The sequence below is a fragment of the Phyllopteryx taeniolatus genome, chromosome 14, assembly GCF_024500385.1.
Source record: "Phyllopteryx taeniolatus isolate TA_2022b chromosome 14, UOR_Ptae_1.2, whole genome shotgun sequence".
In the NCBI taxonomy this organism is placed as follows: domain Eukaryota; kingdom Metazoa; phylum Chordata; class Actinopteri; order Syngnathiformes; family Syngnathidae; genus Phyllopteryx; species Phyllopteryx taeniolatus.
In genome coordinates, this window is record NC_084515.1 from 5,968,586 (window position 1) to 5,979,745 (window position 11,160).

General features: G+C 38.9%; 1 protein-coding gene across 2 annotated transcripts; it reads right to left on the bottom strand.

Moving 5' to 3' along the window:
- Positions 1-1,605: 1,605 nt before the first annotated feature.
- Positions 1,606-10,810, bottom strand: LOC133489185 (mitochondrial import inner membrane translocase subunit TIM44-like). 2 transcript variants are annotated; one of them, XM_061798029.1, is made up of 13 exons: positions 10,712-10,810; positions 10,102-10,212; positions 9,588-9,752; positions 9,395-9,475; positions 8,553-8,702; positions 8,157-8,290; positions 7,918-8,003; positions 6,821-6,913; positions 6,551-6,675; positions 5,754-5,804; positions 5,486-5,575; positions 4,895-5,005; positions 1,606-4,162 (listed from the first exon to the last, which is right to left on the bottom strand). In XM_061798029.1, exons 1-13 carry the CDS (start codon positions 10,739-10,741, stop codon positions 4,091-4,093), a joined length of 1,299 nt encoding a protein of 432 aa, XP_061654013.1. In that variant the 5' UTR covers positions 10,742-10,810; the 3' UTR covers positions 1,606-4,090. The 2 variants fall into 2 exon arrangements, with proteins under 2 accessions (XP_061654013.1, XP_061654012.1); XM_061798028.1 differs by having other exon boundaries at positions 1,606-4,210.
- Between the last annotated feature and the right edge of the window lie 350 nt (positions 10,811-11,160).

An 11,160-nucleotide genomic window follows, 5' to 3' on the forward strand; every position in this document is an offset into this window, starting at 1 on the left:
TTTTAAAGGGATCTATAATCTATTTTATTTATTTATGTATTTTTAATGCCAGATTCTGAAGCAGTCTTGTGCCAAACCCTCCACGACCTGCAGTGGCTTAAATTGGTGCTTACCAAAGTAACAAAACACCAAATATTTTCAGGCAAAGCAGCAAGTGAAATGAGGTCAAAAGAAGACAAGTAACGCTCCAGGTAATTCAAATTGTCTCAAACATCTACTTACATAAAGTGATGTTACCATTTTATAGAGTGCTTTTGCCTTAAGTCGCATGCAGCACAGAATGGGTTTTACAGTATACACTGTATGTATATGAGTGGGATTGTGGCCCTAAGAACATGCTGTAAAAAGTAAAGATTGCACTGCCTGCAGCTTTTATTCAGCTTCCATGCTGTTATGTTTGACCAGCCAACCTCCTTCATTCAGTCACAACACTGGTGTCCTCAGGCTTGCAGAACACTGCCACAACAGCAAAAAGCTCTTACTTCACATTGTACTTGTAGTGCTCTCACTGTAAAGTTACGTGATACGAAATGCTCCGTTTGTTCCCGCAATCAGTCACAAGCATAGAAAGACTTTGTAAGGAGAGGTTGCTCTAAGGACGTATGCAGCCATTCATCACAACAGACAGCTCTGGGATGAGCTCTCGTATATAACGGCCCTGTGTGTGAATCTAGTAGCACACATTGTTTAAAGCCTGATTAATCATCCCTATACAGTACTACCAAATCCATAGGTTTATCAAGCCGTGTCAAAGGCTGGATCCATAAAACCTGTCAGCTTTGAAATGAGAAAACCAAAAGGCTGCTCAAATCTACACACAACGTGCTGTTTAATGTTCTCTGGTGGACGCAAAAACAATGATTAGACTGCCGACTCTAAATGAGCTTGAAAGACATAAAAATACCTTTTTGTACTGGAATACCCGTGGACCATGATGTTTGCAGATGACATTGTGATCTACAGTGAAAGCAGGGAGCAAGTGGAGGAACAGTTAGAAAGATGGAGGCATTCACTGGAAAGCAGAGGAATGAAGATTAGCCAAAGTAAGACAGAATATATGTGCATGAATGAGAGGGGTGGTGGGGGAAGAGTGAGGCTACAGGGAGAAGAGATAGCAAGGGTGGAGGACTTTAGATACTTGGGGTCAACCTTCCAGAGCAATGGTGACAACAGGAAGCAGAGCTGGAGGTGGCGGAAATGAAGATGTTGAGGTTCGCTCTCGGAGTGACCAGGTTGGATAAAATTAGAAATGAGCTCATCAGAGGGACAGCCAAGGTTCGATGTTTTGGAGACAAAGTTAGAGAGAGCAGACTTCAATGGTTTGGACACGTCCAGAGGAGAAATAGTGAGTATATTGGTAGAAGGTTGATGAGGATGGAGCTGCTAGGCAAGAGAGCTAGAGGAAGACCAAAGAGAAGGTTGATGGATGTCGTGAGGAAATACATGAGGGCAGTTGGTGTTCGAGAGGAGGATGCAGGAGATAGGCTTACAGGGAAAAGGATTACACGCTGTGGTGACCCCTAAAGGGACAAGCCAAAAGGAAAAGAAGTGTAGTGAATCTTAACATACGAGTTTAACGTTTTGAATTGAACTTCTGAAATAAACTGAGATTTTACCAATAGTCTAATTTATTGATTGTATATGCAAAGGTCAATATGCACAAAGTGTAAACAATCATGATAGATCTCTTTACTTTGTTGAACATGAATAGCATTTTTGTGCGGAAATACATGAACGAACCAACTTGGGCATTCATGGGATGTTGCACTTCAAATCCAATGCGTATCATCTTCAGATGGTGAAATACAAAAACGATACAACTGGCGCAAAGCAATCATAGTCTGTTCGGTCCAGAGTGAAATGTGATGAATGTAAATGTAAAAACAGTCTTTTAAAAAAAAAAAAAAAAAAAAAAAAAAAAAAGGTAAACTCACTCATTCATCTCAATAAGGAAGTGCAACACGATCCACAGTCTGACAAGGCTCCTTCATCAGATATTGGAATATGGTCCCATATATTTACATTTAAACGCATATGGAGAATGATTTATTAGGTATAATCCAATTAATGAATTAATGTTTTGTTTTGAATTCATGATGAATTATGGAACTGTATTATAATGAGAAGCTACATAACATTTATGTGGTTTAAATAACCTGAACATTATAATATTCACGGGGAAGATTTTCTGAGATGCTTCAGACTTTTTCTTACAAGCTATATATCTGTAAGTGGTTCAATTGTTGTATTAATCTGCTGAACAAGCCAAAATTCTGTAAAGTTCTTCAACATTAAAAATGCCAAGTTGCAGAAACTCAGTTTCTATTGTGCTCAATTTAAAATGCTGCAATAGGAGGACATAAAGGACTAAAGGCGCATTTAAGATTAGAACACTCAATGTAAATTAGATTTGCAAAATTTACAAACATTTAGTGACTTGACAACAATTCAAAACAATTTTAAATGGCTCTACACAACTTAAAACAAAGCTAAGTATTTATGGAAAGTGGATCTGTAAAGTTTGTACTATTTTGAAAATAATTGAAATTTACAATGGGGGCTTAATACTTTTGATTGGAACTATTCTATATACAATGCTGTGAATTATTATTATTTTTTTGCATATTTATCACATTCAAATGTTTCAGATCAAGCAAATTTAAATACCTCAACAAAGACAACCGGAGGAAATACAAAATTCTAAATGATGATATTAATTAACAGGGGACAAAAAAAAAACAACCTATCTGGCACTATGTGAAAAGGTTATTGCAATTCTTTGTATATTGTTCTAAGTTCTTTCATGGCCTCCTGGATGAGTCGTCTTCTGGCCAATCACTACAGTTTACCACTGTTACCAGTTTTCTCAATTTGTGGATAATGTCTGACTGTGGTTTGCTGGAGTCCCAAGGCCTTGGAAATGGCTTTGTCAGCTTTTCTAGACTGATACAGATTTCCATCACTGCGTTTCTCATTTGTTCTTGAATGTCTTTAGATTGTGACACATTTCTTACTGAGTTGCCAACTTTACTTTGACAGGTACTATTTAAGTATTTTTTTGATTCAACAAATCAGGTGGTATGGGTTGGGGGAAGAGGCAAATACTTTTTCACATAGGGCCACACAGATTTTGATTTTTTTTCCCCATTTAATAAACAAAATCAGCTTTTAAAAACTGCATTTAGTATTTCCTGGGGTTGTCTTTGTGCAATATAATAATTACCTTGATGATCCGAAACATTTAAGTGTGACAAATTGGCAAATAATAATCCATCCATCCATCCATTTTCTGTACCGCTTTCCTCGGACGTGCTGCAGCCTATCCCTGAACTGGTCGGCAGCCAATCGCAGGGCACATATAAACAAACAATCATTCGCACTTACATTCACATAATAATGATAATAATAATACAATCTGAAATCAGGAAAAGGGCAAATACTTTTTCACGGCACCAAACACATCTCCGAAGCTGACTCTAACAAAATGTATATAATTGTGATGACCTCTCCTCCTTCAAACCCAACGTGCATTTGCTTACAGCTTAAATTAAGCATTAAGATAACCTTTAATTGTCCCAAAATGGGGAAATTTGGAAGGTATTTGCAAATAAATAAATAATGTCAATTTTCAGTGTAGTTGAGCGGGGAAGCATTAAGCTTCCTTTTGATGTCCTGCTAGGAACTGATCAAGCATGCAGTTTAGTCCCGAGCATGTAGAAACCATGTGGCTGCCTGGCTGGACTTTGCCATGAGATGAGACCACGGGGGTCGGGAACCTGCTTGTTGCAAGTTGCTGCCATCCTTTTTCAAAATGTAGCCTAGAGGCTAAGATCAAACTTGGAAAACAAGAGTTCACTGATAAGTATCCATAGAGTCAAATACTTCTTCTAAGTTTTGCATCTTTATAAACGTGCACATTAAGCCTCTTAATGGTGATGGCAAAGGAGAAATTGTGTGAAAATCCACACAACTGAACCCAGATTCGTCCCCCTTTCAGTGAGCATGAGTACTTGCAGGTATTCCAGGCTCATCGTCATTTCTAGTTTGTGTGTCTTTTCACCGACATCCCCCTCCCCCTCTTCTTTTCCTCCTAGAGAACCTGCTCAGTGCTGGATGCGGAGATGTCAAGGAGTCTCCACGCCGCGTTGGGGTTCAGCTCCTCCTGGTCACGACACAGCGCCCAAACATACATCGTCCTCAATACCTTCTCCTGTTACGGGGAGGAGAGCGTAAACATAACGTGTGTTTGGATGCAGTCAAGCAGGGAACATGATAGACGTTGTGAGTAGCTCACTCAGTCCCATAAATTTATTCAACACCCAGTAAAGTCAATAATGACTACCCACTCAAATAAATGCTGAAAATGTTGCTGTGATAAAGTGAGCAGATACACTACTCACAAAAAGTTGGGGCTATTCGGCTTTTGGGTAAAATTTCAGGATGAACCAAAAATGCATTATAAACCTTAAACTGTTTCATGTTTCAGTACTTTTTGCATCACTTGTTGTTCTAAAATAAGGAGCTGGATGACAGATTTTACAAGGATGTCCACTTCTATGCATTTTTGTGATTCTTCCAGTCTCTCCGTGACACACTGACATTCTAAGCTCAGTAGCGACTTTCCCTCCAAGAACATCCTGTTTGAATTTTGGCAATGGCAAGATACTGTTAATCAATTGTTAGGTGTTGTCTTGATCTGATGATGTCAAAATGTGAACAGCATGACAACGAGGACTACTTACTCTAAATACCAATTCTAATTGAACCAGGACACACGGTACTTGACTGTACTTAAAATGATTGTGAATGAGGCGTGTCTTTGACCTGGTCAGCTAACAGTAAATTCAATTACATCGGATTCACCACCAGGTTCAGTAAACATAAATGGACTTACCGGATCTCCTTCCACGATGTCTCCTTTGGGACTTCGTAGCACCATGACGACTTGGGCCTGGAAAGTGATGATGAGCACTGGGCCCTGGTCCATCATCTTCCCCATGGCCAACTATAAGAGCAAGATAATGTTCATTAAAGAAGACCTCGGATTCACGAAACCTCATACAAATGTACAAGTTGTAGTACTTAAATTAGTGAGTATACGTGAGTGACAAGAAGTGCGGCTGTGCGCGTTATCAGTAAACAGGATTAGTGATTGGGGAGGGATAAAATAAACATTAGCGGGACATGTAGGCCTTCGATCTTAGCTGTCTACTTGATTCCAACCTCCTTTTTTTCATTGCACTTTATACTGCATACTGGTTTTTGTGTTAATTTATCTATATTGTCCCTTAATTTTATTCATAGTTTAATTAATAAAGCCTTATACAAAGAACTTTGATGTGTTTGTGTGTGGGTGAAATATTACAGCTTTTGCACACTGACAAAACCAAATTTCATTGATGTAGCAGACTTTCAGGTGACGAGAGTGATTCGCACAAGAAGTGCGGCTGTGTGTGTTTATAATCGCTGGTGTGTGGGTACTTACATCAATATTATCAATATCAAGGATTTTGGACTGGAACAGCAATCCCAAAGCTCTAGCTTGTTGGATGGGGTGGGCCAGTTGACTGTATGTCTGAGGACAGAAAGCAAAACATGCATCAGCTATGAGGAAATACGCACTGTGTGTGAACCATCTACTTTAGCTACAATTCTATCAGGTGTGTCTGGGCTCTATACAAACCACCAAAATCACTCTCTAAGTTAAACTAATTAAACGTTGTATGAGCCACATAAGCCTGTGTAGCACTTACCGCTTCATAGCACCAGCTTTTCAATACATCCAGCTCACCACGAATCATAGCCTAAAGAAAGAACACCAACACAGTGTTGTTTACAACGGTTTTCTTTTGCTGTTTTTAAATTTTACAATTAAGCTTAACCACTGGTCACTTCAAATTGGCAAAGATATTACAACATGACGCTAAACTGACTGGAGACCAATTGAAAGTCTGACTGCCAGGTTTCATCCCAGATTTTATAATCCAATCCAATTACTGTATCTGTAATAATAGGATTGTTAAGTGCATAACTGCATTATCAATATACTGTAGTTTCCCCCAACAGCATTTTGACTTGGAACTTCAGTGGACTTTCAAATAAAGTAGACCCCTGCATATGTGCGGTTTGGCACCTGCGGATTCACCAATTAACAGATTTCTTCTAATTTTTAAACCCTTTTTTATTTCAAAATGTATTTTTATTTTTTTTCATTTTTGGGGGGGGGGGGGGGGACCAATTCTAAAAACGCTTACTGGCAGTATATGCCCGCTTATTCAACAATTTTAGGCGTTTGGAAAATAAATAAAATGTATTTTTTTTTCCAATGCAATTTTAATGCTCGTCAATTATCCACGGATTTACGCAACTTGTGGTCGGGCTCGGTCCTGCCACTGTATGACTAAATTAATCCCACAGTTTTCATGATCCAGGCAGGTTTTCAAGAAATAACCCAACTTAATAAAGTCCTTCATTGATCAAGCAACTTGTGAGTCAGCACATTGAGCTATCCTTCACGGGGTACATTTTGTAGAATAAGGGAGTATTTCACCTCCAGTATGTTGGGGATGATTTCTTTCTCACACTGTTTGAGAAAAGAGTCCTTGTCAAATTTGGGGTCTGCCTTCACAATCTCAGTCAGCACTTCAGACATTTCAGTCTTAGAGAAAAGACCGCCTGGGAAAACAAAAATATCAACATAAAATATTAGGTTGTAGAATACAACGCATAACACCACACAGCCTTTTTAAAAATATTTTTGTGGCTTTAACTAAATCGTTGTGCCAGAAAGTAGCAGTAGGGAGAATGAGAAGCACACTACCGAGGACGGTGGTGACTCTGTCGGTCACAGCTCTGGATGCTCTGACGAGGACATTGTCGCTTTCATCATATTTCATCTTCATCTCAAAGAACCCTGCAGGAGACAAAAATAAGACAGAGAACCTTGCTGAGGACGCAATGTGAGGATTATGGATCAAATTTGAACCTGTGAGAGCACATTGACTACAATCACATTCCATCCATGAAGACTGAACTGTATTTTGGAATCAACTGTCTACTGCCACCTGCCGCTTTGAAAAGAAACTGTTTTTATTTGCATAGTAGGGCAGCGGTCAAACCTTTTTTGCCCCATGGACTAGCTTCACAAAAAGCAATAATTTGACAGACCTGAATTGAAACAAATAAAAACATTCTTAAAAATACAACTCACCATTACCCTTAATGTAGTTGTCGTAATAAGCGGGAACCCTGCACTTGTATCTCTTCAATGAGCGGGTCACATCTTGGGGTAACAGAAGACGATAACAATCGAAGTGTTTTACTTATGTCCAGTCTACTCCGTAATTTAGCTTTGGTTGTAGTCATTACATGAAATCCCGCTTCACAAAAGATACAATGTTGGAAATGGAAGCAAGATGATTATTCTGCCTTGATTTGAATCCAGGTTTTTAATGTAGAATGCTCAGTTTCCATTTGCACAAGCAGTTTTGAAGGGTTCATTGCCTCATTTGCAAACCTGCCGTCAGAGTTTACGCAGCGCAGGCTTGGTGCGTCACAATCTCACGTGTAACAATAAACACATATTTTAAGTACAGTAGGACTGCTGATACTGTCTCTTAAATGCAGCTCTATTTCTTGGAAGTTGTAGGCTCTTCTTCTGTTCTCATCATTTGGCCTTTTCCGAAGATGATTTCCAAAGCAGTTTGTTTTTTACTCATTTTTGCTAGCTTGAGGGCTTACTTTTTTAGTATTTTAGGAATGAATCACGTGACCGTGACGGCACAACCTTTTCGAAATAAAACTTCTTTCAGACTCCAATGAGCAATAAAAAATCTTTTGTTCAGTCTCTCTCTCCCAGTGATTGGGGATCACTGTAGTAGGTGGTGTACTAAAGCAAAACGTCTCGAACTATCTTACTGTTGAAAACCATGTTATTGTCTTTGAAGTCCTTCCATTGCTGGTACCACTTTGAGTCCTTGTGGAGAACAACACCCAAAGCCTCCCTGCATTACAAAAAAAATAAAATAAAAAACACCATCAACAGTCCATGATTACAGATTCTCTACGATGCACCACCGGCCATACAATTTTGGAATTCAGGTTATAAAGTGGGATTATTTAGTTACTTTTTTACAACTGCAGAAATAATTACTTACTCATTGGCTTCAAATACTCTGTTGTCACCATCTGCTCCCTTCGAGGAAAAATCACTCCTCTTCCTCAGCTGAGGGGGAGCTCTGTAAGGTCCAGCATCGCCAACATCGATCTCCTTCTTCATGGACTCTACACTCTGTACGGATGACAGTAAAGTATCACTCGGACAGTTCTACAATTAAACATCAACTTTCTATGATCAAATGCAATTAGAATGCAAGAGACAGTCGTTTGTGCGAGTGCATTAATTACAACACTAAATTATAAATCATGACCGGCCCAGTTTCCCCCATGTCACAGTCAGCTGGGTACCAACAATAACACAGTGGGATGGATGGAAACTTCCAGAATAAGAGAAACAAAGTTTTATAGTTGCCATTTTTCCCCTCTTCCTTTACCTGTGAGATAGCTTGGAAGGCGCTGGTCTTGCCCAGTCGTTGTCCTCCTTTGGAAACCGTCTCAGCAGAGTGCATGGCGCTACGTGCTGCTTCCTCCACACCTTCCTTTATTTTCTTCCCAATGTCTGTGCGACTCACCTCCTCAATGCTCTGTGTTCAAAAGAGTTTATTAGAAGTGATTGGGTACACTTGGGAGGAGCTAAAGTGAGTTATACACACACACACACACACACACACACAAAGGTTAAAAGCTGTTTGAAGTAGATGCTGTACAACACAGTTACTGATTCGGTGATGGGCTTCTGTCTATTCATTAGGTACAATTGCACTGTGAGGAAGATATTAAGCCCACAGTTATTGCTGGGGTTATAAGGTGCAAAGCCACCAATGATGACAATAGCCGGTATTTATGCTGTTTGTGTTTGCATGTATCATAGGTGTCAAGGATATAAATGTATTTAACGTTTAACCAAAGACACTAGCCACAAAGAAAACGAAATTGTGGCAAGTTCGGTTTCAAACCATCATGTCATCAATCTGTAACTAACCTCGTTAGCACAGCATACACAGGATGCCCGCTTATCTGTTTCACATGACCTTCCGCATATGATGGATTGTTTAGAAAACACAAGCCAGTAAATTGGACAACATTGATCTGCTGTACACACACTTTTTTATGTATAATAGAATTATTAAATCCAATTCCAAACAAACAGCACAAATGTAGTAAACCCCAAAATTGAGAAGCCTTTCCACTTACAGGCCTTACATTTCTTGTTTGACAGAGTGAAGTACATTTAAAGACATAAACTCAAGTTTTCAAGCTCTGCTCTGTTACTTACCTCCTTCATTGTTTCTGACAACGAGCCCAGTGTCTTTTTAAATATTTCTGAGGTCTTCACGGTCTCTGCTTCTATAGACTTCTAAAGAAAGAAAATGGAACCCAACATGAAAACCTGATTGAAAACAATCACAGTGACAGTATTTATTAATAAAAAAAAGAACTGTAGCAGAGAATTAAATACATGATCTTACATATTTCCTCCGCGCCTGTTCTAGCGCATCGGACTCTTCCAGCCTCTTGGCCTCCTCTCTGAACTTCTTGATGTTCTCCTTCATCTCCTGATTCTTACCGAACTCCTGACGAAGGTTATCCACAAACTCTCCCAAAAAACCTTTGCGACCCGAGGCATATCGCACCTGATGAAGCAGAGGTATAGTGCTCTAAATATACACATCCAAACACTGCGAGGAAATTTATGTTTTTAAATGAACCATAAGATGAACACCATGTAAATGTATTATTACAGTGAATTGTCCCAGCCCCCACATCAGTGCAGTAACTTGACGAAAGTGAAGGAAAACAACAACAACAACCAAGCGACTGCTCGTAACTGGAAAAACTGGTAAATTGGGGCACTCGTAAATGAAGGTACCACTGTATGTATATAATAACTGGGACTGGGAGTCTTATTTCCTTTCAATAAAATACAAATTGGTTTATTTAAGAGTGCATGAGTGTAATTTAGGGGGGATTGCTATAGTTTACCTGCAGTGCTGCAGCTGCGGCTTGACTCCTGTGTAACGTGTTGGCATCACCTCTCCAACTTAAGTACCCCAGTGGCCGGGAACAAAAGGCCAAGCCATGTTTACCAACAAACTACAATGAAGAGAACATTCTTTACATTTGAAACTTACACTTGAATAAAAACAATTAATTAATGAACCACTGGTCAAAAGTAACTGTTATATAGCTAGAAAGATAAACTATTAATAATTATTATATATATATATATATATATATATATATATATATATATGTGTGTGTATATATGTATATATGTGTATATATATATATATATATATATATGTGTGTGTGTATATATGTATATATGTGTATATATATGTATATATGTGTATATATATGTATATATGTGTTTGTATATGTATATATGTGTGTGTATGTGTTGATAAGAAAACCGCAACGCATTTCATCAGGCATCTCCTCCCACATTAATGAAAATTGTCGAGGCTTTCCACCACCAAACTGGGCCTACAAAACTAAACCCCAAACCAAAGCTGTGCACGCTCATTGTCTCATATGAAGTATTGGCTCGAAGCACGGGGATGATGAAGGAGGCGTATTTGTATGAGCCTACCTGGTAACAACGAATCATGGAGGCCACCATCTTGACTTCGGCATGCGTCGAAATGCACGTGCAACCTTACAGCAGCAGCTGACCTTCCGCTCAGCCAATAGAAAGAGAGCATGACGCTTGAGGGGCGGAGCCAAGTGTCATAAGGACTTAAAGGGAACGCGCATTCCTAAACCTCATCAAAATCTGGCAAACTAACAATAAGAAAATATCAACGTGATTGCGTAAACAAAGTTCACTTTTTTCTTTATGTCTATGTAGATTGTCGTCATCCATGACATGGTAATCCGCAAAGGTTGAATTGAGGAAAATGGATTCTTGTTTGTTGAATATTTTGCGTTTTCGACATTTCACACATTACATTTACGAACATTTACGAACAATTTAACACTTACTAAGTTGTTTTATTAGCTGTAAAATATTAAATTAAAAAAATCCATTAATTCAAATTA